This window comes from Arvicanthis niloticus, chromosome 25 (assembly GCF_011762505.2).
Source record: "Arvicanthis niloticus isolate mArvNil1 chromosome 25, mArvNil1.pat.X, whole genome shotgun sequence".
NCBI lineage: Eukaryota > Metazoa > Chordata > Mammalia > Rodentia > Muridae > Arvicanthis > Arvicanthis niloticus.
In genome coordinates this window covers 29,829,766-29,854,998 of record NC_133433.1, presented here as the reverse complement: position 1 = coordinate 29,854,998, position 25,233 = coordinate 29,829,766, and the positions used below count along the sequence as shown (strand labels likewise).

Sequence of the window (25,233 nt, the reverse complement as noted above, 5' to 3'; positions counted from 1 at the left end):
AGTAAATTAAATACAAAGCCATCTAGAAAGCAAGGGAACTGTGAGGGCATACAGGACTGTGGTCAAGTCCTTGCATGCCATGCTAAAGAGGCCTGGGTTCAAGACACAGCTCTATGCATGTGCTCATGCGCACACACACTCTCTCTCTTCTTATAAAACAAAACAAGAGGTTGGAGAGGTGGCTCAATGGTTGATAGCACTGGCTGTTCTTCCAAAGAACCCATTTTCAACTCCCAGTACCCACATGGTGGCTCACAACCATCTAACTCCAGTTCCAGAGGATCAAACATCCTTACACAGACATACATGCAGGGAAAACATCAATGCAAAATAAAAATAAATTACTTAAAACAAAAACTAGGTCTTTCTCAGCTTCAAAATTCATCTTTCCCATCAGCTCACATCTACTACCCAGAGAGATAATTCAAGGAAACAGGACTTCCTGGTGTTCCTTCTTTTCTTTTTTTTTTTTTTTTTTTTTTTTTTTGGTTTTTTGAGACAGGGTTTCTCTGTGTAGTCCTGGCTGTCCTGGAACTCACTCTGTAGACCAGGCTGGCCTCGAACTCAGAAATCTGCCTGCCTCTGCCTCCCAAGTGCTGGGATTAAAGGCGTGCGCCACCACTGCCCAGCGCTCCTTCATTTCTTAATGTAGCCAAGTTTAGGACAAACACAATCAATTTACTCGTGACATGCAGAGCAGAGTTTAAATCACAGCAAAGCAAACATCATTAATCATGTAATATTTGCATAAAATAGGTCCAAGGCAAGATTTCTAATAATATGCACAATACATTTTTAATCTTTGTTAATTAAAAGTAATGCATGCTTTCTGAATTTTAAAAAGATATAAAATAAAAATACTCAAGAGTAAGAATTGTTACATTTCTTGGGGTTTATTTTATTTTTATCATTTTACAGTTTACTACATCATTGATGACAAGAAATAGAGTACTTTTATTTCTCACCTTCTACCTTTACATGGCTTTTGAAGATCAAACTCAGGTCACCAGGCCTGTGCAGCAAACACCCTTAGCGGCTAAGTTTCTCGCCAGTCCCAGACCCACAGACTGGAGCATCAGTGCTAAGACTGCAATCATGAGTATGTGCCTCAGAGTAAGGATTTAATGGGACGTAAGCATACTTTTCTCCAATGAGTCTCAACTCTTGAATTCCTATAGCTATTACTCTTTTTTTTAAAGTAATGGTTTGAATTTGGCATTTTTTTTTTCAATACACCTTCACTTCTAATAAAGAAATAGCTATGTACTCTATTCCAGGAAAGAGCTGGGTTTACGGACTAAGACAAGCAGATACAAACGATGTCTTCCTCTCTGGGGCATGGCTTATTCTTTAAAGCTCACCAAGTTTTCCAGAACAGTCATGAACTTTCGGGCTCATCCTCCTACAACCTCCTAGAGACAGTGAGGACAATGGGTATGTATCACTGGACCCAGCCAATAAGGCCTTTCTTCAGAATTCTCAAAGATAATTATGAATTATGACTAATAAAAATTTCCACTTTACAAACTGACTACAAACTATAAAGGGTTAGCATTTTACTGTGTCACTCTTCTCTACTTTAACACAGTTTTAACTCACCCTTTCAACTAGAGAGGCTATGGAAAGAAGAGTACAATCTGTGCTAGGTAACTATCCTACTGTGCTAGGAGTAAGTACGGATATTTGACTTATGTGTCTAAAGAACGGGATTCATAGTGCTGCAGTCTTAATGCAGAGCAAATGCTCAAGACCTAAGAGCCAGATGCAGTGGCACATACCTACCTGTAATACCAGTATTCTAGACACTAAGGCTAACCCAGAGTCACAGCAAAATAAACAAACACATACATACATAAATAATAAGGAACATGAAAAACACACAAAGATTGTTTTAAGAACAATAGCAAGCTTTACAAATTACATGGCAATAAGTCTATGTTGACACAGTAAGGTTAAAAAATGAATATGCAGATATATGAAATAGGATCTTATTACTATATTAATGGTGTAACAGATGCAATGAAATATGAAAATAAGAGTTTTAGAAGATGAGTACATATTTGTACAACACAAGAAGACCTTTAAGCATCCAATACTCACTGCGTAATTGAATTCTGAACGCTCTTTTCATTTAAAGTCATCCCAGGAGGTGGGTCATTCTGCAAAGCCAACAGTTCTTTTTGCAGTCGTTTCTAGAAAATATCAATGGTAATTTATACTGTTTAACAGCTTTCTTCTATACAGTCTAAAATAGGTGATTACATTACTTTCCAATGCTTGAACCTCTTTCTTCGCAAGTCCCATAAAACTCTACAGAATGTTTATGCTTACTCCTTAAACTATGGTCTGCCCTACAGTTCACAAGCAGTGTCGGTGTTCCAATCCTGCGCGGCTGCTCTGCAGCAGTTCCGAAGGGCAGCCAGGTATGCACTTTCTCTACAGCTACTTCACTGAAAGCACAGGGCTTCGGCGTGGGCTAGAGATGGGCTGTTCAGCAGTCTTCCCTTGCTTTCAAGTCACTACCATAGTACTCTGTAACCATGGAAACAGATATGCTTTCCAGGGAAATTATAAAAGTAACCCATTCCACAAAAGTCTTCTGGAAAACAATTTAAATTCAACACATAGCCTAATTTTGTACTTATCTTCTTAAATAGGATTATTGAAACATGATTCACTCTTTTAATGGCTATTTTCAGAAACATTTTTCACTGTAGATTAGAATATGGCTGTTGGGTTTTCTCCTCTATACTAACTTTCTAATTGGCTTTATATTTTGTGCTTTTTACTTGCACAACTGACCTCTTCCCCTAGTTATCATCAGCAGACACTCTTTCCCGTGTACAACACAGCAGAACTGGAAGTGTAGTTCTGTGCTTAGAGTATTTCAGCTGGCATGTGCAAGGCTCTGTGCTTAATCCTCAACCCTACAAAAACCATAATTATGTTATTAAAATTGTATGCAAGATGACAAAGATCCTTTTAAATCACATATTATTATATTACTTGAACTGAAATGCTCTGGTTCCCTGGAAGACCAGCAAGTGCTCTTAAACTACTGGCCTATCTCTTCACTCCAACATTACTTATTTTATTTATTTAAATATATGTGTGGATGGACATATGTGATAGTCAGAGGCACTTGAGAGAGTCATTCCTCCTTCCACCATGTGGGGTCTTGGGGACTGAATGCAGGTTGTCAAAGCTTAGTGACCAAGCAACTTTACCCACTGAGCCATCTGTCTTTTTAATTTCTAATTCTGTTTTTTGCTTTTATTGTTTTATGTGTATGAATTTCTGCCTATATATATATATATACATGTATGTATACCATATCATCATCATGTCCAGTGCCCTTGGATGTCAGCAGAGGGGATCCAAAATCCTGAAAACTGTAGTTAGAGATGACTGTGAGACACCATGTGGGTGCTGCAAACTGAATCAGATCCTTGGTGAGAACAACAGTGTTCTTAACTGCTGAGCCATCTCTCCAGCTCCTAACAGCTAATTCTTGGAGTAAAATAAACAAATTTAAGTATTTATTTATAACTCAAATGGTTTATCTGCTTTAAAAAAAAATGGTCTCTTAGTCTAGTGTAGTAAGATACTCCATTCCAGAACTCGGGAACTGACGTAGAATTATAAATTTGCAGTCAGACTGGACTATATGCTGAGATACTATCTTGGAAAGAAAGGGGAGGGGGAGATAGGGGCAGATGGAGGGAAGGAGAAAGGAAGCGAGAGAGTGGGAGAGGAAGAGAAAAAGAGCCTCAAATAATGGGGCCCCTCCCTAGAGTACCTCAGAGAAACCTTCTTTCAGTGACCACATTTTGAGGAACAGTATGGTGGAAATTCTCTACATCTGGAGGACTTTACTAAAACACAGAAGATACTATAACCTAATCAGTCCTGTTCCAGTTCTCATTCAAACAAACTCACAGTGATATGACAAATTTGGATACACTAAATGCAGACCTAGCACAATCAGGAAAGGAGACTAGCTAATATGAAACTAGGATTTTCAAGAATCAGTTGTTAAAAATGATCGCAGAAGCAGCTTCTTTCTGAACCTAACACTGCAGCCCTCAACGTGTTTACTGAGTGTGGAACCTTCGGTGGTACTGGTGAAGTTCATAAACTAATCTGACAGCTTGACATTCTTGTTTTCTTTGTTTTTTTTTAAATTGCCATATGTTTACTGTTAATAATTTGTCAAGTTTGGAGAAGTTACAAACACTCCGTCTTCATCAAATCAACAGTACAGACAGGTTTATGTCTGACTACCCTTTGTGCAACAGTGTTAAGCTATCAGACTGTATTTTACTCTAGTACTTTGCCTCTTTGGTTTCTGATTATTTTTCCCAATGTATGTGCTTAGATACTAGCTTGAGATTTTTGCTATTTAACAGAGTGGAATTATGAGTCCTTCAATAACCTAGTTATTTAGCATGAACATTACTATTTAGAAGATTAGAGATTTCATCAGGAAAAATATTCCCAGTTCTAATGTATATTCTCATATGTACATTTGTCTGCCGTATGTATGCCTACATGCATGCTGATGACCAGAGGCCAGAAGAGGTTAGATTTCCTGGAGCTGGAGTTACAGGCACTTGTGAGCTATCTGAAGTGGGTGCTGGTGCTAGATCCTAATTCTGATCCTCTGAAAGACCAGCAAGTGCTCTTAACTACTGAGACATCTCTCCAGACCCATATAATTCATTTTTATATGTACCAGAATGTGTTAAATTTAAAGCACAAAACCAGAACAGAGTAAGTTCTTAATTGACAATGGTTACAATAATACATCAACTGTCAAAACTGACAAAATCCTTCACTTACTTTCAAGTGGGAAAAGAGTAAATATTCAATAAAACAAAGCGTTCTATATGGTATATAAAAATGGAATGATTAAAGGAGCAGGTAGGCTTTACATCTTGTAAGATTTTATCTCATTGAAACCTTGAAAAGGTGCTTTTTCTGTTTTTACTGCTGGTTTTGTTGGGAAACTATTCTAAAGTATAAAACTTCTCATTGAAGGTAAAAAGAAATACAAACAAGAGAAAGGAAGATACTCAAAATGAAGGAACAGCTGGGCATGGTGGTCTATGCCTTTAATCACAGCAACTTGGAGGCCAATCTCTGTGCGTTTGCAGCCTGGTTTACACTGCTAGTTCCAAGCCAGCCAGGGTTACAGAGTAGGACCCTATCTTAAAACAAAAACAAACATGAGTGTGGAGGGAGGGAGGGGAAATTGTGGTAGGGATACCATTATGTTACAATGGCTGCTAGTGCAATTGTGCAAATTAAAAGACTGGCAGTAGGTGTGGCTCTGTGGTAAAGTGTGTAGCCAGATTAGTGAGGTCCTGAGTTCAAATCCCAGTACTGTAAAAATATTAAAGACGACCAACAATGTTTACTCCAATTCCGTTTAACAAACACTAAAGGTAGAAATCAAAGCCCAGGAAGCATGATCTGAGGAGGAGAAAGAGCCCTCCATACCATGGTAGCATTACATTAACAACTGTATTCATATCCCCCACCCTCTCATTTTGGAAAGAGTTTCACGTAGCCAAGGATGCCTGAACACTGGATCCTCTTGCCTTCATGTGTCAGTTTAACACATGGAGGTGCATGCCACCATGCCCAACTGTTACCCTAATATTAAGAAATGACTTTTGGTAATAGCTTAGCAAAGAAATAATTTAACTTAGCATAAAGCAAAACAATACAAATGAAACAGTTTCCCTTAACTGAATTCTGAGTACACCTTCTACAGACCTTAACTTCTGTTACTTGTTACTATGTTTTCCTCTTTAAAGAAAGGAAAAGCCCAAAACAAAGGTTTTCATTCTTTAACTTTCACTTTAACTAGCACTTTCAACAATCTAAAAAGCATCCACAAAGTAAGAAGTCTGATCTGCAGCTCTCCAACCTGCAGTGGAGACCTCCAAGTACAATCTCTCAGAGATTGAGGCAGGAGGGCTGTATGTTTGAGGCCAGCCTGTGCTATAAACTCTACTGAAGGAGCAGGGTGGGCTTAAATACTCTTCCATGAATAAAAGGTACAGTAGAAAACTGTTATATACTGAAAGCCAAACACAGAAATGTATCAAGGGCTAAGTTGGCTTCCATTCCCTGCACTACAGCAGGATAGATACCTGGGTAACTCTAGAAAACATCAAAGTGAGGACAGTAATTCAGAAATCCAAGGACACAGACTGTAATTTACAGTGTTGGCTTCAACAAAACCTGAATATAAGATTTTTCCACAACATATTCAGTAATGGGAGGAAGAAAGAGAAAATACAACACTAAATAAAGCATATTAATATTTACTTCAAAGTTAAAACTGCAATGTTAAAAAATACAATTCATTTAAACATAAAAATACAAAGGATACAATGTGCACACCTTTGATCCCAGCACTCAGGAAAGAACAGGCAAATGGATCTGTGAATTTGAAGCTAGTGTGGTCTATGTAGGGAGTTCTAGTACAGTCAAAGGCTACCTAATGAGACCCCTGTCTCAGACAAAAATAAAGAGAGGCTGGAGAGGTGGCTCAACAGTTATAAGCACTTGTTCTTGCAAAAGACCTGGGTTTGATTCCCAGCACCCATAGGGAGGCTCACAACAGAACTCCAGCTCTGTCAGTGGGCATGAGGCTTGTACATGGTACACAGATAGACACAAATGCAAACCCTCATACACATAAAAATGAGATAAATAAACAAACAAATCTATTAGGCAGCATGAAATGTCTCTACTGTATGGGCAGAGCATGGGAGAACACCCAGAGGATTCCTTGACCCCTTGCTGAAGGACACTCAGAGGCCCAGGTACCACTTGGAGAGATGGGAGAGAGAAAGCAGAAAGGTGTTTACACAATGAAGAGAGGTGGATCTGGAGATGTGAGGGTGGTGAGAAGCAGCCTGATGTGAATAGTCTACTATGCCACCTGAGGCCATAGGAATGCCCCGCCCGGCTCAGACTCCCACTAAGGCCATGTTACTACCAAGGACCACATGGACATCCCTGGTCTAGGCTGCTACCTAGGGCAGCACAGAGCTGGTCATGGTGGCATGGACTTGGGTGAGCCAGACATGAGAGCATGAATCTGTGTGTGAGAGCTGGGCCTGCCCCTAACTGACTGCAGCACTTGGGAGAGTGACTACCACACCTCACCTAGGCAGCACAGTAGAGCTGGCCCTAGTGATGTGGGCACAGGCTAGCTAACCCTGAGGACCAGGGCATGGGTTAGGGAGAGATGGCCCTACCCCCTTGCTGGAGATCTGGCCCCAGTGGCATAAACATGGGAAAGCCAATCCTGACCCTCACCTGGGCAAAGCAGGAAAGCAGAAGTTCAGAAGAGCTTGAAGGCTGACCAACTCAGTTACCACTCAAGCCCAGAGTTAGAGTTGGCCCACCCCAACATCTACCCCATCTTTGAACTGCTGGAACTCGTGAAAGGGCCAGTCCTATAGATCCAAAGTGGCACAGTCTCCATCACACAGGGCAACAACAGGATGTCTGAGAGGAGTCCCAGTGAGGATCCAGTATTGATGGTGTAACAGAAGCCACAGACTCCTGGAACTGCACCAATAATGAACATTTGCAAGGAAACCTGCTTGGGCAAAAGGACATACTCTGTACCACACTATAGTTTCAATGGCTGGGTTTTTTTGTTGTTGTTTAATTTTTATTTTATTTTATTTTATTTTATCTTGTTTTCTTTTGGAGGGGGGAAGTTGCAAAGGCAGAAGGTAGATATGGAGGGACAGAGAGTGGAGTGAGATGCTTAACATGAAATTCAAAGAGTCAATAAAAAGTTTTTTTGTTTTTTAATGAGCAGAATGGTATTATGTTCCATTTTTTAAAGTTATCTTTAATGTCTGGCTCAAAAGACACCGGGATTCACAAAGATGCACTAGTAGGTATCCAAACTGCCTCACAAAGTTGAAATAAATAAATAATATAGGACCATAGGTTTATTTTCAGTCCTATTCAATGCTACAGATTAACAATGTATAAAACAAACAAAAAAAAACAGTAAATAAACCAAGAAATTGCAAAGAAGGCTGCAGAGGAGTGCAGACCTACAAGTGAACTACCAACCAATAGAGAAGTTACAATGTTCCCTTCCCAAACCCAAAATTCCAGAACACCTAGGCTGCAAAAACCAATGACTCTCTCCACTTCCCAACACAAGCACCACAGGGACCTGCTGGACAGAGGAACCTAAGAACATCAGCTTCCACCTCAGGGTCACTGTGCCAGCAATTCACTCTGTAACTGTGTCAACCTTGATCAGAGAAACTTCGCTTTGCAGTGGTAGCAATTAATACAGACCCATAACTGGTCAAAGTGCTGAGAGTGACTGCATGCTCAACCCTAACTGGAATATGTACATCAATTCCTTTCCCTCAAGGCTCATGGAACTCCACACAAAAGGGGATAAAAAGAAATGTAGGAGCCAGAGAATGAGAAGAAGCACTATGAAATCCTGTCTTCCCAATGACAGGAACTCACAGCAGCTACAAGTGCACAAGACCTACCCATGATCAAGCCAGTCAACATTCCAGAGTGGATACAAGAGAGTACGGGAAGCCCTACTTCCTAGCACAGGATGGCTGCTGAGGGAGGGAAATCATGTTTCTCTGTTGCTGTGGCTAATAGTAGATTGCCCGTTCCTAAGTGCAAGGCCTCTCAGACCTATGTGCACACAGGTGGGGATAGAAAAGGAAGAAGAAAGGAAAAGAGGGTTATGACTTGAATAAAAAATACATTTTAAAATGATATATTTTTTTAAAGTAACACATAGCTAGGCATAGTGGTACATACCTAATGTCCAGCAATTCACTCTGTAACTGTGTCAACCTTGGTCAGAGAAACTTCGCTTTGCAGTGGTAGCAATTAATACCACTTGGGAGTATTAATTGGGAGGGGAAGACAGAAGTTTTACCACATAGTGAGTTCCAGGATGGTCTAAATAAGTTACATGATACAAAAACCCAAAAACTGCATCTGGAGACACAACTCAGCAGTGAGTTCTTGCTGGTTTTCCAGAGGGACCAGTTTGGTTCCTAGCAACCCTGTTGGGCAGCTCACAACTGCCTACAGCTCCAGCTCCAAGGGATCTGAAGTCTATGCTGGTCTCCCCAGGAACCTGCATATACATGGCAGACATAGACACGTGAAAGGTGGGGGGGATTAAGTAAAATAAGTACCTTATGTGGGTGGTGGTACCCACCTTTAATCCCAGCACTCAGAAGGCAGAGGCAGGCAGGGGGATCTCTGAGTTTGAGGCCAGGCTGGTCTACAGATAAGTTCCAGAATTACACAGAGAAATCCTGTCTTAAAAAAAAAAAAAAAAAGATTAAATACCTTATAAATTGATCTAGGCACACACAATTGATAATAATGAACCATCAGCTCCTAACAGCCTACCCCAACCACTCAGTCACTTCATCTAAACACTTGAATTCTGCTCCACAATGAAATTTCATTTCAGAATTGTATCTTCTCACAGAAAAATAGCCATTAAACAAGAAATTTTAAGAAAAGACTGATAGTAAGACTATCAGTATTTTGTTATGAATAAAAAATATAATTTGATAGAACTACAATTATGTAAAAAAAAAAAACAGGAAATACAGAATAATTTCTATAGTTTGACTCTTTAGGCCTTCCAGAGGATTAAACTTTAAAAACGTCTTAGGTCTCCTAAAGTCTACACTAGAAACAAAAAGATGCGTGATAACTAATCCAGTTTACAATGTTCATCTAATCCCTACTATGTATGCAAAGGCACAAGTTTAACTGAAGCTATACATCAGAATCACCTGCGGAGGAGCCAGAGAGATGGATCAGAAGTTAAGAGCACTGGCTGCTCTTCCAGAGGACCTGGGTTCCACTCCCAGCACCCACATGGCAGCCCACAACTGTTTGTAACTCCAATTACTGGAAATCCAACACCCTCTTCAGTACTTCTCAGGTAATGTACACAAATGAGGCACACAATTACATGCAGGCAAAACACTCAAACACATAAAATAATAATAAATCTTTTAAGAAGAAAAAAGAAGTACCTAAGGAGTCAAGAGAAACCCCAAAATGCATGCCAGGAAAATTAAATCATAATCTGAGGACTTGTAAGTTTCCCAGTTGACTGCAATATAAGGTCAAAGTTGAAAACAGCTGGTTTTAATTGTGTGAGCCAACTTGAGAATCAAAACCAAACCCAGCAAAAACCAAAGAAAAAGTCACTAAACTGCAGGAGAAAGTAGAAACAAGGAACGTGGATGCACTAGTACATTTTACCAGTTCTACTCTGTCTTACACTTCCAACCCAAGATGGACTGAAAGCTAAAACAGTCAATTTGCAGTATTTTCAGTAGCTTGTATCTAAGCAGCACTGAGTTGGTGAATACAGAGCTCACTGCTCCAGATGAAACAGAGGCTTCTATACACCTCTTACCACAATTTCAGTCAACCACTAATAAACCTTTTTTATGTGTGTTTCTTTTTAAAGATCCCTTATTGAGTTCAACATATAGTTCAGTTGTCTAGGATGCATGAGGCCCTACCCTGGGTCCCCAGCAGCACAATCAAACAATCAACCAATCAATGTTGCTTATTTACTATAATTGTTAACTCATTAACAACAAACTCACAGCCACAGCACTATAATTTATGCTTCAGTGAATCTTACCTGCCATAAGCATTTTCTCTAAAGCACATGACAGCATTCATGAACTCAGGACTCCTGAAGAGCACTTTAATACTAGGCGTGCAGCTAATTTTAATACTAGGCGTGCAGCTAATTTTAAACAGAGAAAAAAAGGACAAAAAAGCAAAACTCAGGACATCAACACGAACCCCACAAAGGACATTCTCTTACAGTCAGCACAACAGTGTCTTGTTTGACCTTCAGCATGTGCTTAGGACCACACCCTCACTGCTTTGCAAATGTGACCCCAAAACACTTTCAAAATGGATTCAGGGCTTCAGAGAAATATAAACAAGCAGGTGGATTCAAATACAGAATCTGTAATAATGAAGACTCAGCGCCATCCCCTTCCATTTATCAGCTGAGACTATAAAACCTGACAGACTTTCAGTCTGGAAATATTCAACTTCAGAAGGAAAACAAGCTGCCAAGTAAACACTAAACATACCATACACCATATTCAAAAAGGACCTTTATTCATCAAAGACCTAAATGTATGAGCTACAATTCTAGTACTTAGAAAATACAGATGCAGCCATGGGTGGAGGTACTCAGCTCTAATCCCAGTATTTGTGAGGCAGGGCAGGCTGAGCCATGAGGTTAAAGGCCAGCCATGTCTACACATGCTGAACATATACAGGGCTGGAGAGAGAGCTCTGTGGCTAAGAGTGCTGGCTGAGGGCTCTAGGTTGGGTCTTAAAACACCACATCTGGTGACTCACATAGCCTGTGACTCCAGCTCCAATAGATCCAACATACTCTCTTCGGGCTTCTAGTCAACTGCACACATGCACACACCCATACCCACACCCACACACATATACATAAATAAAAATAAAGTCTAGGATGGTGGCCCACACTTTTAATCCCAGTAGTTCAAAGATCAGGCTAGCCCTGAACTCAGAGATCTGCCTGCCTCTACCTCCTGATGTATGAAATTAAAGTTATGAGCCACCTCCACCCAGCTTTAATGCCAGTATTTAAAAGGAGGAAGAGAAGGAAGCTGGAGAGGTGGCTCAATGGTTAAGAGCACTGGCTGCTCTTTCAGGGGACTCAGGTTCAATTCCCAGCACTCACATCACAGCCCACAGTTGTCTGTAACTCTAACTCTATAAGATCCCACACCCTCATACAAACATATATGCAGGCGAAACAATAATGACTAAAAATAAATAAATTTTTAAAAAAAGGAGGAGGAAGGCAGATCTCTGTGAGTTCCAGACAACCCATGTCTACATAGCAAATTCCAGGCCAGCTAGGGAAACATAGTAAGAACCTTTGTGAAAAAAATAAGTAAAGAATTTAATAAAACCTCTTATACCTGAACAATACAGAATTTAATTTCTTAAATGGAAAATGGATTTGAAGAGATACTTCCCCAAAGAAATCATTCAGATGGTCAATATATACAAGATGTTCAACATCATTAATCACTGATAAATATAAATTTAAAAATCACAATGAGATGCCACTATACACTAAGATAAACACACACATCACTATTAGCCAGAATGTATATGAACTGCTTGCAGAAATATGAAATAAGGCTGGAAAAAAGCACTGCCATAGTGTGGTACTGTGACTTATATAACTCTATATAAAAATATATAAAATGTCAGTATCTAAGAGTTCCTTATTAGAGAGTTCCAGTGTTTCAGATTAGCCAACTTTGGATCCAAAAGATTTGGGGGGCAGCCAAGTATGTGGAGGTGGAGGCAGAGGCAGGAGGATTGACTAGCCTGGATTACATAGTGAGTTCAAGGCCAGACTGGGCTAGAGAAACCCTATTTATCTGTTTGGTTACAGAATGGTGAGATGGAAGGGTAGGGGATGTAGGGGGCTATACCTGTACTGAACATATTTTTTTTTCATCATTCACACTCACGTTTGTGTACACACACACACACACACACACACACACACACACACACACGGAACTGCATATTGCATATAAAAATGTTGTGAAAATTTACATAAGGATTTGATCATCTAGGAATTTGGTGTCCTAGACCCAAAGTGGTAACACACACCTTTAATAGCAGTACGTGGGAGGCAGAGGCAGGCAGATCTCTGTGAGTTCAAAGCTAGCCTGGTCTAAGGAGGGTTCCAGGATAGCCGGGGATACACACAGCAACCCTGCCTTGAAAACTGACAAGGGAGAGCTGTTTTAGGTCACTTTACAATTGTGTGGCACACAGTTCCCCTGGATCCTTTTTATATGTTAGTGGCACGCAGAGTTAATGGGGGGAGGAGCGGTTCAAAGCTATCCTAAGGAGGAAGACTAATTAATAAAGGATTTATCCAATCAGGGAAATTATAGGACTAGAACTTTGAGACCTATCCTCCCAATCTCTAGTTAGAGGCTAACAGTGGAAGTGATCACCAGCGACCAATGACTACATCAATCATGCTCCCTTAACAAAACCTCAGAAATCCACAAGAGGATAGAAATGCAGCTCAGTTGCTAGACTACTTGCCCAGCATGCATGAAGACCTGCATTCAAACCCAGCACTATATAAACAGAGCCTAAGGGACCATCCCTGTAAAGCCAGTTATATTCAAGAGATAGAAACAGGATGATGAGAAGTTCAGTCAGGTTCATCCTCAGCTACACTGTAGGTTGACACTCTGATATATGAAGAGACCCTGTCTCAAGGGTCTAGAAAAACTGGTTCAGAAGAGCTTCTGGGTTCAACAAGAACTCAACTGCACTCCAACTCTAAGGAACAGACTCTAAAACTCAAGACCCTTAGGAATCTCACTATGTGTCCCCTCGTGGCTCTTCATTGGTATCCTTTAAAATACCTTCACTGCTGAGCATGGTGTAGCATGCCTTTACTACCAAGCACTCTGGAAGCAAAGGCAGAGTTCTGTGAGTTCAAGGCCAGCCTGGTCTATGTAGAGTTCTAAGACAACCAGGGTACATTGAGACTGTGCCAAAATAACAACAGCAACAAAACCCTTCATAGTTAGGTGTAGTAACTTGTGTCTGTAGTGTCAGTGCTCAAGAGACTTAAGGCAGAACTGCCAACAAGAAAACCAGAAATTCCTTCATAATACTCAACCAATTGTGTCCACTATCTGGAGTGCTATAAGCTGACCCAAGACAATTATTAAAGGGGTAGGGTAGTTACTTAGCTGAGAATCTACAATTTGGAGGCTAATCAGATAGAAGTTGGAAGTAACCTGGGACTGATTCTATGTTTGCAACTGGTATCTAAGTAGGAGGCATTCTTAGACCTGTATTAACTCTGGCCAGTAGATGAATTGGATTGAACTGTAGAACATCCAACTGGTATCAGAGAAAATGAACTCAGAAGTAAAGTATCAAATGTTATGAGGACAGAACATAAGAAAAGTTTTCTCTATGAACTTAGAAAATTAAAATGTAACAACTCGGGCTGGAGAGATGGCTCAGCAGTTAAGACTGCTTTTCTAGAGGTCCTGAGTTCAATTCCCAGCAACCACATGGTGGCTCACAACCATCTGTAATGGGATCCAGTACCCTCTTCTGGTGTGTTTAAGAGAGTGACAGTGTACTCATATACATTAAATAAATACATAAATAAATAAATAAGTAAATCTTTAAAAAAACGTAACAACTCCAGTCTTCAATACACATCTGAAACAAATTAAAATATGCATGAACATGAAGAATGTGCACATCACCATCATAGAGGCACTGTTTATCACAAAGTGGGAAGAATCTCAACTGTCAATTGATGAATGAAAATAGGGAATACCATCAACTTGACAAATGAACAAACCCCTTACAACATAAAATGGACTATTACTTGTCCCCATCCCCTGAAAATACTGATAATATCTGCACCAGAGATAAACTCAGAGTCGCAAAGCTTATTCAGAGAACACAGCTATTCTGGCTTTCTTGAAGCTGAGAGAAAGAGGAACGTGGGAGGGACTGCAAGCACCAGGCTTCTTTTGGGGCTGACGAAAATATGAAAAACAGTATTCATGGGGTGGATATATCAAAAGCCTTGCAATATACCTTATAACACATGAACTCTTTTCCTTATTTATTTATTTATTTATGTGCTAAATATACAACCCAAGCTTCAACACTAAGCTGTGACCCAGCCCATATACTTCCATGTAAAGGGGAAACTAGGCCTTGACAAGTGGCATAGGAGGCTTCTCAGTTTTACTTGGCCAGTTCTCAAATTATGAAGATGATTATTGATGGAGAATGCACACTAACTGGAGTCCAACTTCCACCCTCCTTCCTATGATGTGAAAATAAAGAGTCTTCATTTGAAAGATAATCATAAAAGAAATCTGTTTGGTTTTGCAACAGATAGTCAACACAAAGACCAGAAGTCAAAAGGACAAGCAAAACAAAACCCTTGCTGGAGAGTTTAAGTCTGGAGTCCTACAGCATCACAGTTAAAACTCACAAGCATCTCAAAATATTCATGAAATGAGATAATCCGCAAGTTTATCAATTATGACTATTTTATGCTTGGTAGAAAAAAAGTTATACAGCTATTAAAATGCAAAACTAGAATTGAATCCAAGCTTCCTGGATTCTAGAAACTGCGCACTCACTCATTCACCATGTACAGGGGCCCTCCTATACACCAGCCATCCAGCTGCATGCAGAGGAAGTGGTGGGTTAATTAATTTCTGTGGGAGAGTAGTGGTGTTTGTACTGGCTAGTCAGGGAAGGCCACCCTGAAGAGATGCATCTAAGGATGTGAGTGGGGACAGGAAGGAAAGGCCTGATGGAAACAGCAAGGAGCCAATACCTAACAGGAACCTGAGTATCTGGGAGAGGTTAAGGCCTTAGCTCAGTGGTTCTCACCTTTCCTAATGCTGCGACCCTTTTAATATAGTTAGTTCCAGGTACTGTAGTGACCCCAACCATAAAATTAATTCCTTGCTACTTCATAACTAATTTTGCATCTGCTTTGAATCATAATGTAAATACCTGATTGCAGGATGTCTGATATGTGACCTCTGTGGGGTTGTGACCCACAGGTTGAAAACTGCTGCCTTAGTCCTGTCACAGTCTAAGCAAAGTAAGGAAGTCTGTCTAGTTGTGACTGAAGTGGTCATTTGCCTTGTGTGATGTGCTGGAAAAAAAAAAAAAAAAACAACTCTAAGGGTCCAAAAGTGAAGCTGGAAAATCATCTGTGAAACTGCTGATCTAAAATCCAGAAAGTAATGGCGATAACGTCATCTACGAGAGGAGACCATTCATTTCTCAGTCTCTCATGCAGAAAGAATTTGTAGATGGTCTGATACTGGGGTGGGATGAATCTAAGGTTCTAATTCAGAAATAAAGAAGTTGTCGAGTACTAACAAAGAGAAAATGTGTTTGGGGAAGAGAATTCCAAACAGCAATTTTATTGCTAAGTGTGATGGTCCATGACTCTAATTGTAAAAAAAAAACAAAAACCTTGGAGGATTACAAATTTACAGCCACTCTGGGCATTAGGAGATCCTGTCTCAAAACAAAATAAAAGCATTTTATACATGTTTACCTCTCCCACTCTTCTGTCTTAAGCACTCCATACTGATTTTACATAACATAGGTTCTCAGGTCTCAAGACAGCCCCCATTCTAGAGCCTCTGATTCCAGAGTCCATGTTGTTTATTCCTAATAGTTTTTATAAACACATCTGAATAATAAGAGTTCTTTGTTGCCGGGCGGTGGTGGCACACACCTTTGATCCCAGCACTTGGGAGGCAGAGGCAGGTGGATTTCTGAGTTCGAGGCCAGCCTGGTCTACAGAGTGAGTTCCAGGACAGCCAGGGCTACACAGAGAAACCCTGTCTCAAAAAAACAAAAAACAAAAAACAAAAAACAAAAAAAAAAAAAAAAAAAAAATAAAAAAGAAAAAAAGAGTTCTTTGTTTTGTTCTTAACATCTCAGAGGCATGTGTCATTCCTTTGTGATCAAAAACGTACTCTCAAAAACTATCAAAAGAGCAAATTTTTAAAACACCTGAAAAAACTCAAGTCTTTTGCAGGTATCAACCACAAGCAGATTCCAATTACAGAGAGATACAAAGCATATCATCAACTAAGTGCTTCATATGGGTAGTAACAAACCAAAGTGCATCATCTGAAAGACACCAGATCACACTTTTAATTCTCCTTGATGATAAAGAGTGGCTTTAAACAGTAAAAACTCACCATCATAACTTTCTCAGCACATAGCTAATACACACACAATTTGATCCATAAAGTAATTTTATTATGAATGTTAAGGCATACTTCCTCCTCCCACTGCCTTTTGAGACAGGGTCTCACTATGTAACCCTAGCTGCCCTGGAACTGGTTATACAGACCAGAACTGCCTGTCTCTTGAGCCCTGGAGATTTAAGGTGTGCACTACCATGCCAAAGTCCATTCAATTTCTTAGTGTCAGAGGCTATAAATCAATGTACTGACAAGCACTTGTTTCTCCTCCTATGGAGTGCTGGGGATGGAACCCAGAGCCTCAAGTATACTAGGCAAATAACTGGGCTACCACTGAGCAATGAATCCCCAGCCCCTCAGCTTGATTCGTGACTGAAAGCTAGCTGTCCTAGTAACTTCTCTACAACACCAAACTGTAAAATCTTCATTACCTACAGATGTACATCCTAACTAGATTTCAGAACTTGTTTTCAAATCTGTTTCACTACTTAAGTTACTATATAACTTTGAAGAAGTCACTTCTCTAAATAAATATCTTACAGAAACTTTTTTTTGTTTTGTTTTGGGTTTTTGTTTTTGTTTTTGTTTTTTTTTTGTTTTTTTTTTTTTGGTTTTTCGAGATAGGGTTTCTCTGTGTAGTCCTGGCTGTCCTGGAACTCACTTTGTAAACCAGGCTGGCCTCAAACTCAGAAATCCGCCTGTCTCTGCCTCCCAAGTGCTGGGATCAAAGGCGTACGCCACCACCGCCTGGCTTCTTACAGAAACTGTTAAGTCACAATAAAAGTTACCTGACAAACTGCAGTAAGAATCAGATGAAAAATAAAAAATAGAAGTACTTAAACTTTTACAAACACATACAAGACAAGGAACTTTTTGACTATATAATGTAAATATGAATTTTAAAGTATTTCTGTGTAGCTATTCAACCTTGCCACTAAAAATCTGCATGACAAATTTTCCTGAAGTAGAATTAAAGCAGAACTTGTGTTTCTTCCTGAATGCTTCTTCAAGTGGCAAGTGATGGATGAGTCTTCATTATATTCACAAACTTTGTCCACATTTAAAAGATAAAAAAGTACTTTCTTCCTGCTTTCATGGAGGCACTGGGAAGGGGTGCTGGAAGGATTTAAAAATCTATACACTTCTAAGACAAATATACAAGTGATAGATCACAAAAATAAAAGGGACAGAATTCCTGTCACTTTATGCTTTCGATTACTTATGTTTGTCATTTCAGAGAACACCCTTGGAGAGATAGAGAGGGAGAGGGAGGAGTCCACAGAGAATAACCACTAATGGAAATTACATTATTTATAGTTGACAAACATCAGCTATTGTATGTGAAATTCCTAAGACCATAACCATCTAAGGGTCCAATTAGGAAAGCATACCAGATAATCTTAGTGTCCACTGACTTGCTCATTCTGCCACCTCACCTCAATCAGGTTATCACAGAACTAACTCTGTAGACCAGGCTGGCCTCCTACTCAGAGACCTTCCTGCCTCTGCCTCCCAAGTGCTGGGATTAAAGGCTTGCACCATCACTGCCCAGCTTCAATCAGGTAAAATTTACAACTTCTAGTTTAAAAGGAGCCTGAACAAAATGGCTAAATACTAAATTTAAAAATATGTATGAAAGTCAAACTAAATATTTTATAACATGAAATGAGCTATAAGAAATGAAAAAAAATAAATGTATATAATACATATGCATATACACACATACAATGGGAAAAAATGCAATTTTAGGGTTTGGCTAAAATTGATACACCAGTATTGTTATACTTTACAAACTTTTCAGAATTATATTTAAAAAGTAATAAAATAATGCTTCTGCGGTATAAAAAGTTTGAAACTTGTCTTCCAAGTGCTACTAGCATTGAAACCTATTACTAATGTTTTCAATTAATTTTTAAAACTTCTTTTGAATTAACAAAATTAAGTTTATGTTTATTCTTTATCGTCTACCATGTTTATTACCGTTTAGCAAATCATTCTTTTAAGAAGGAGTTCTTAGGGCTGGAGAGATGGATCAGCAGTTAAGAGTGCTTAGTGCTCTTTCAGAAGACCCAGCATCCACATGGTGACTCACAATGCTAACTCCAGCTTCAGCGGATTTAAAGTCCTCTTCTGGCCTCTTCAGGCATACACAGACAAATACATGCCAAGCAAAATGCTCATGAACATAAAACAAAAAATATATTCAAAAAAGTTTTTTTTTAAAGAAAGAATTCTTAAAATACTATCTCACTTGGCAATTTCTGACTTTGCTTTAAAAAGAACCAGTAGGAAGCAGAGGTGAAGTGAAATGGGAAAGAGTGCATTAGAGTGTGAAATGCACCACACTGAACTGTAAACTGATGAATGCTAGCAACAGCAGCTTCCCCACAGGATGTAGGCCTGAGAATTAATTCCTGCATCCCTCACAGTCCTGGCCAGCTTCCTGGCTAGGAGCTTCTAGATGCTAACATCATCATCTAACTTAGTGTACTTAGTGTGAATGAAAGTTGAGAAGCACTGGCAAAATGCATGACAGCAAAATCAGGTACAGGGGGACAACCTGTAAGCCCAGGACTCAGGAGACTCAGGCAGGAAGAGGTCAAATTTGTGGCAAGCCTCACCCGGCAAGAACCTATTTCAAAGAATAAAGATGAACACATAAAAGCAAGCCGGGCAGTGGTGGCACACACCTTTAATCTCACCCAGCACTTGGGAGGCAGAGGCAGGCAGATCTGAGTTTAGGGCCAGCCTGGTCTACAGAGTTCCAGGAAAAACAAAACAACAAAAACATAAAAGTAATTATAATCTCAACTGTAAAATCCATATTCTCTAATTAGAAGTGAAGACTCTCCTTACTTGGTTCTACTGAATATAAAAATTATTCCATTGTTATCAAGTAATCAAATAATTACATATGTACAGTATGTACGTTTTAAGAATTCAGCAGCTTAATCTCTTCTTTAGCAATAATAATATCCTCTATGGTAAGATATGGAAATCTAATCTTATCTAAAAGTACTTGCTGAGTTAATGAACACACTTGATCTCTTAGTGTTATGTTTAAGTTATTTTGAAAAGAGCTAACTTCTGCTATAAAGATGGTCAGGAAATAAACTTTGAGCAAAGATACCAAAATGAAAAACCACACCAAAGAGTGAGTCTGCTATGGAGCTGAGAGATAGTTCAGTGGTTAAGAGCAAAAACTATTCTTGCAGAAGACCCTAGTTTGGTTCCCAGCATCCACACTCAGCCGCTGGCAAGCACCTGTAACTCAGATCCAGAGCAGGTGTGGCCTACACAGGCACTTACTTGCACATGCACACACCCACACAGAAACAACACACACAATTAAATAAAAATAAATCTGTGTCAAAATGCTACTATTTCCAGGAAAAATTATCAGATACTTTGAAATACCTATAAAAGGTCAAGATTTAACTTTATAACAGAAAGGACTGGTTCCCACTCTAATCAAACAAAAGATAGTAGCAGTTGAGACATAGAAACAGGCATAAAAAGCATTTTCCCCACTGCTCAAGACAGAATAAATTCCAAAAATACCAGTCTCTCTTACAAACAAATCTGCCTTTTCCAAATACTTGAAGCATAAAAGCTAACCAGCTCTCCTGCCAAATACAATTACAAGTGTGGTGAATTTTAATCTTCATTTTTAGTCTTAAATAATGCCTGTATCTTAAGACAGATCATCAAGTGTTCATAACAAATAATGCCTTAATACAGATAAAAATCTTAAAGCAATCATATAGCCCATCCACTGTCCAACTGGTGTTCTACAGTTCCTTTTTTGGCCTCAAATGACGAAACTTCTCTAACGTCTCTGGGGAGACGAGTAAAGTATAACGTTTCCTGAAATTGTTCTTGTTTCGCTGCACCATTTCGTGACACCTCTTCAACTAGAAATGGTACTAGCAGTTTTATTCTGCAGGAAAGGCCAAAAGGGCAGGCAAATGCAAAAAGAATACCGTAAGGGAAGCAGATTAAAGAAGATACAGGGAATGGGGGAAAATGGGTAAGAATGAAAACCATTTCTAGCACAGAGAAGCAGCAACAAGGAGACCTTGCTTATTCTTCTAGAAACAAAAGCCAAAAATTCTTCTAAGGAAAATGCGGTTTCTCTCTTTACTAGAGGACGTAGTTAAAACTCCAAAAGGCGTTCCGCTGACACTCTACAAGAGTTCTACTCTCTCTTCCTATGTGCTTTAACACCGCTAGCCCTATCTGTAAATTAAACGCCGGCTATAGATAATGCAATCTCTAGAAACTACAATTGTGGTTGCCATCTTTGCATGAAAAAAAAAATCATTTTTCTTGGATTTGCAAGGGGGAAAAAAAGGAAGATACTAAGTTGGAAGGTAAGGAAATCACTGTCAAGTCAGGTAGGGCACGGGATAACAGACGTCTCCCACCAAATTAAGATTTTAAAGGTCTGAGAAAGAAAGGGAAAGGAGCCACGGCCTTACCCGAGTCCGCAAGGGTGGGGCATCGTAAGAAAAAAAAAAAAATTAAGAGGGCGAGTTTCTATCGGGGCCGAGGAGCAGGCCCACGAACTCGCACGCTGGGTGGCACAGGACGCTGGGGACAGGGACGAAGGGCGGCTTCGAAGAAGAGACGTGGGCTGCCAGGGAATGCCCAGAGTACGAGCTGACAGGAGGAGGCACCCACGGGGCACAGGATGAAGATCGGAGAAGAGCGAGCAAAAGCCCGGCGATCCGAGGCTGCGCGTGGGAGGCCGGGCAGAGGCCGCGGAGCGCCGTGGGCAGGCGGCCGGTCCTCGGCGAGGCGCTCTCCGGCTGCCCCACACTCTGCCCGTCTCCGGCCGCCCCGACCGCGGGCGACGGCGGCAAACACAGCTGTTTCCACCCCGCCGGGGAGCGTAAGGGGAAAAAAGCATCCCCGCGGGGGCCGGGGAGCCGAGCGGCAGCCGTCCTCGCGCACGGGCGCGGAGCGGAGCCCACACCGCGGAGCGCACGCCGAACTTCGCCCTTTCTTCCCCTCAGCCGCCTTTATGCCACAACTTCGCGGCCGCCGACTGTCCCCAGCCACCGGCCGACACCCACGCTCGGCTCACCGCCTGGCGATCCCTGACGCCCCGAGGTCAGGGAAGGTCGCCCGGAGCCGGGTCCAGAGGTCCGGGACGCCGCCCCCGCGCCGACGCTCGCCCCGTCTCGGCGGCCCCCTCGCCCTCCCCGCTGCAGCAGCTCCGCTCACCTGCATTGACGCCATGATGAAACCATCCCCCCAAGGCCAGCGAGGCCCGAGACGCAGGGGGCGGAGCCGCCGTGCTCGCGTCACGCCGCGGGGACCCAACATCCCGGGCACGGGGGCGGTGTCGCCGATGGAAAGGGGCCCGCGTGTCCGATTGGCTAGCGCGGGTGCCCGGGGGCGGGGCGGAGGTGAGGTGGGTGGGGCGGGGCGGGGCGAGGTGGGTGGGGCGGGGCCGGGCCGGGCGCATTGGGTACCTAGCATCCCAGCCAGTTTACTTGCGGGCCCACCCTCAGTGCTGGCCCAGGCACTGCTCAGAGTTGGGCCGGCGGCGGTATGCCGAGGTCACAAAGCTGTCTGGATCCGCAGGCATTTGGCGTGGAGGGAATCTGATTTTTGTTTTTCTAGCTACAAGTGTAAGATTTATAGTAACCACCCCCCTTTTTACACCTACCGCGTTTTCGCTCCTGAGCCAGATACAACTTCGCCTGGAGATGCTTTCTCCTCTTTGCAGATGTAGGAAGCTTCTACTTTGAGGAGCAGAGAGTCACAGCTTTTCCTATAGGACCGAAGGAAAACTGAGACTAGGGCAACGCTGTGACTTTAAAAGCAAGGGCAATTGGATTTGTAGAGTTGAAACATACTGGGAAGGGAAAGGGGGTGAATATTGGAGTTCCCTTTTGTGTGCAATTTTCTAGTTCCCCAACCCTCTAAATTGTAAAGTCCAAATATACCATAATAGTCCTTGTTACATCAGTCTAACTTTGATTAGCGACTTGACTCTAGCCGTGAAATCTCAATATAATAATATAGTTCACGTTACAATGCTTAGATTTCTCTTGAGCCGATTCTGTGGTGGGCAGTTGCATGATCAGACGATCTATGAGTGAATTTAAGTAGGAAACGCTGAGCATACAGAGTTTATTCTGGGAATACACCAGTTCTGCCAGCATTTATCAGAAGTCGCATTTTTAAAGCTTTTATGGAACCGAAGATGTCATTTGGTATAGAAGAGGAAAATGGAAGCCAAAAGCTTGCACCTCGTGTCCTGTCTCTCAAAGAATCAAAGAGGATGACATGTTGAGTAGAAGGTTTTTACTTTGCCCGAATGAAAGTTTAAAACTTTATTTTTATTGACTTGGCTTCATTTTTAGACATTTCTCTTAAGATATAAATAAGATAGTGATGTAGGTTATCACTCTTCACACTTAAGATAGATCACGATGTTCTCTGGGAACATCCGTGAGGAACTGTGTTCAAAAAAGGAAAAGATGTTTAAATATGCTAGTTATTCTATGGTGTAATATTCAAGATGGTTTATCTTCACCATGGAGGAACTTTTTCATGGCGGTTTGCATGACTTGGAATACAAGAATCAACCAGAAGCACATCCGATGTCAGTTCAGTTATGTTGTTACCAATACAACATGGAATAAAGCGCTCACATAGCCCAGTGAAGGAGGTACGCTTACAGGAAAGGTTCTCAACCAGTCCTTCCTTTGACCCTGTGATCTCAGGTAAATGCACCAGCTGATGTTCATGTTTAAAAGTTGATTGTTCCCAAAGGTGTAAGTGACAAAGGAAGACTCCACAAACATGTCATTATGACCTCATCAGAGTAAATAGCCTACGAGGCAAGGTACTCAGAAGGGAGAAAAGCAGTTACAGGAATTTTGGTGTTGCTGACAGTAGAACTAATGTCTGATGTCTGCTTCACATGTGTTCAAAGGATCTTCACAGGAGGCAAAGTCCATATTAGTCACATCCTAGGAAATTCTAAACAGCTCATAACTACCTATTGTCTTTATTCTTTTTTTGGGGGGGGGGGAAGTTTGAGAAGCGGTGTCTCTGTGTAGCCCTGGCTGTCCTAGAACTCACTCTGTAGACCAGGCTGGCCTCGAACTCAGAAATCCGCCTGCCTCTGCCTCCCAAGTGCTGGGATTAAAGGCGTGTGCCACAACCGCCCGGCATCTTTATTCTTTAATTAATACATAATAGAGGGCTGGGGTGTATAGTTCACTGAAAAAGCCTGTATAGGAGACCCTGGATTTGATCTCTTAGCATGGAAAGCAAAACAAAAGGCAAAGTATGCAACAGACTGTTCCTGAAAAACTCAGGAGCAAAGACTGGTGTAGAGGCTATTTCCAGTGAGTATACATGTTTCTAAAACCCTTGACTGCCTGTTATTTGATGAAGATGCTCACATTTTTTCTCAGAATGTGGCTTATTGGTGGGTATGGCAACTTAAAGTGCCTGATAATACCAAAAGGGGAAGAGGAAGCAAATCTCCAACAATAGGGTTGGAATTGACACAACCATGTTAGAAAAAGGCTCAGCAGTGATGACGTAAAAGTTAGAAAATCTTATTAAAAGCAGTATTTGCAATAAAATGTAAGTAGTACAAAATGTAATGTTAATATCACTTAGTGATTGAAATGAACTGTAAAATACTTTTTTGAGAAAACTGGAGCCAAGTAAAAATAGAATGGATATGAAGAAATTGTTATTTAGCCAGAATTATTCTTTAGGTGGGTGGTGGTGGCAGAGGCAGGTGGATCTCTGTGAGTTCGAGGCCAGGGTGATCTACAGAGTTCCAGGACAGCCAAGGTTACACAGAAAAACTCTGTCTCAAAAAACAAACAAATTAACAAAATGAAACAGAATCATTCTTTATATAAAATTTAATGGTGGTATTCAGTTTTTAATTTCCACAGTAGAATGTCTATCAGCTGGCAAGGAGAGGCAGTTTCTCCTCATCTCCTGAACCATCCTCACTTCCATTTCTTGTAAGAAGAAACAGGAGAGTATAAAATGTGGGCAGGTGTCTGAAGTCTCCCCTCAGGGCAAGGGAAAGCCTGAAATAATGCAGACTAGGATAGGACTGCACATTCTGACTGGATGGAGGAAATATGAGACCCTCTAGTGATATTGGAGGACCCACAAAATGACTGCAGGGCATTGCTGCAATGTAGTTCATAGCTGTCTGGTCTAGTAATTCACTAGACCAGAACTTCAGAAGTAGTCTGCTGAGGCTTTGCTTACTGAAGTCTGAGGAGGCAGAGTAGAGGAAGGGTCGTCTTGCCTGAGTCTGTCTCCAAGGAGCTGTTCATGGTTC

The 25,233-nt window shown here is 41.0% G+C and overlaps 1 protein-coding gene across 6 annotated transcripts in view; it reads right to left on the bottom strand.

The window, feature by feature from the left end:
• The window catches only part of Ube2w (ubiquitin conjugating enzyme E2 W), a 65,640-nt gene extending 43,404 nt beyond the window's left edge, over window positions 1-22,236 (bottom strand). For 5 of the 6 annotated variants that reach the window (XM_076924306.1, XM_076924305.1, XM_076924309.1 and 2 more), the window contains exons 1-2: window positions 22,125-22,236; window positions 2,101-2,192 (exon numbers count right to left, since the gene is read on the bottom strand). In XM_076924306.1, the coding sequence (XP_076780421.1) occupies window positions 2,101-2,192; window positions 22,125-22,226 (194 nt within the window). In that variant the 5' untranslated portion in view covers window positions 22,227-22,236. Of the gene's footprint in view, window positions 1-2,100; window positions 2,193-3,331; window positions 3,529-22,124 lie in introns of those variants that run through there. The other variant, XM_076924310.1, reaches the window with a different exon arrangement.
• Between the last annotated feature and the right edge of the window lie 2,997 nt (window positions 22,237-25,233).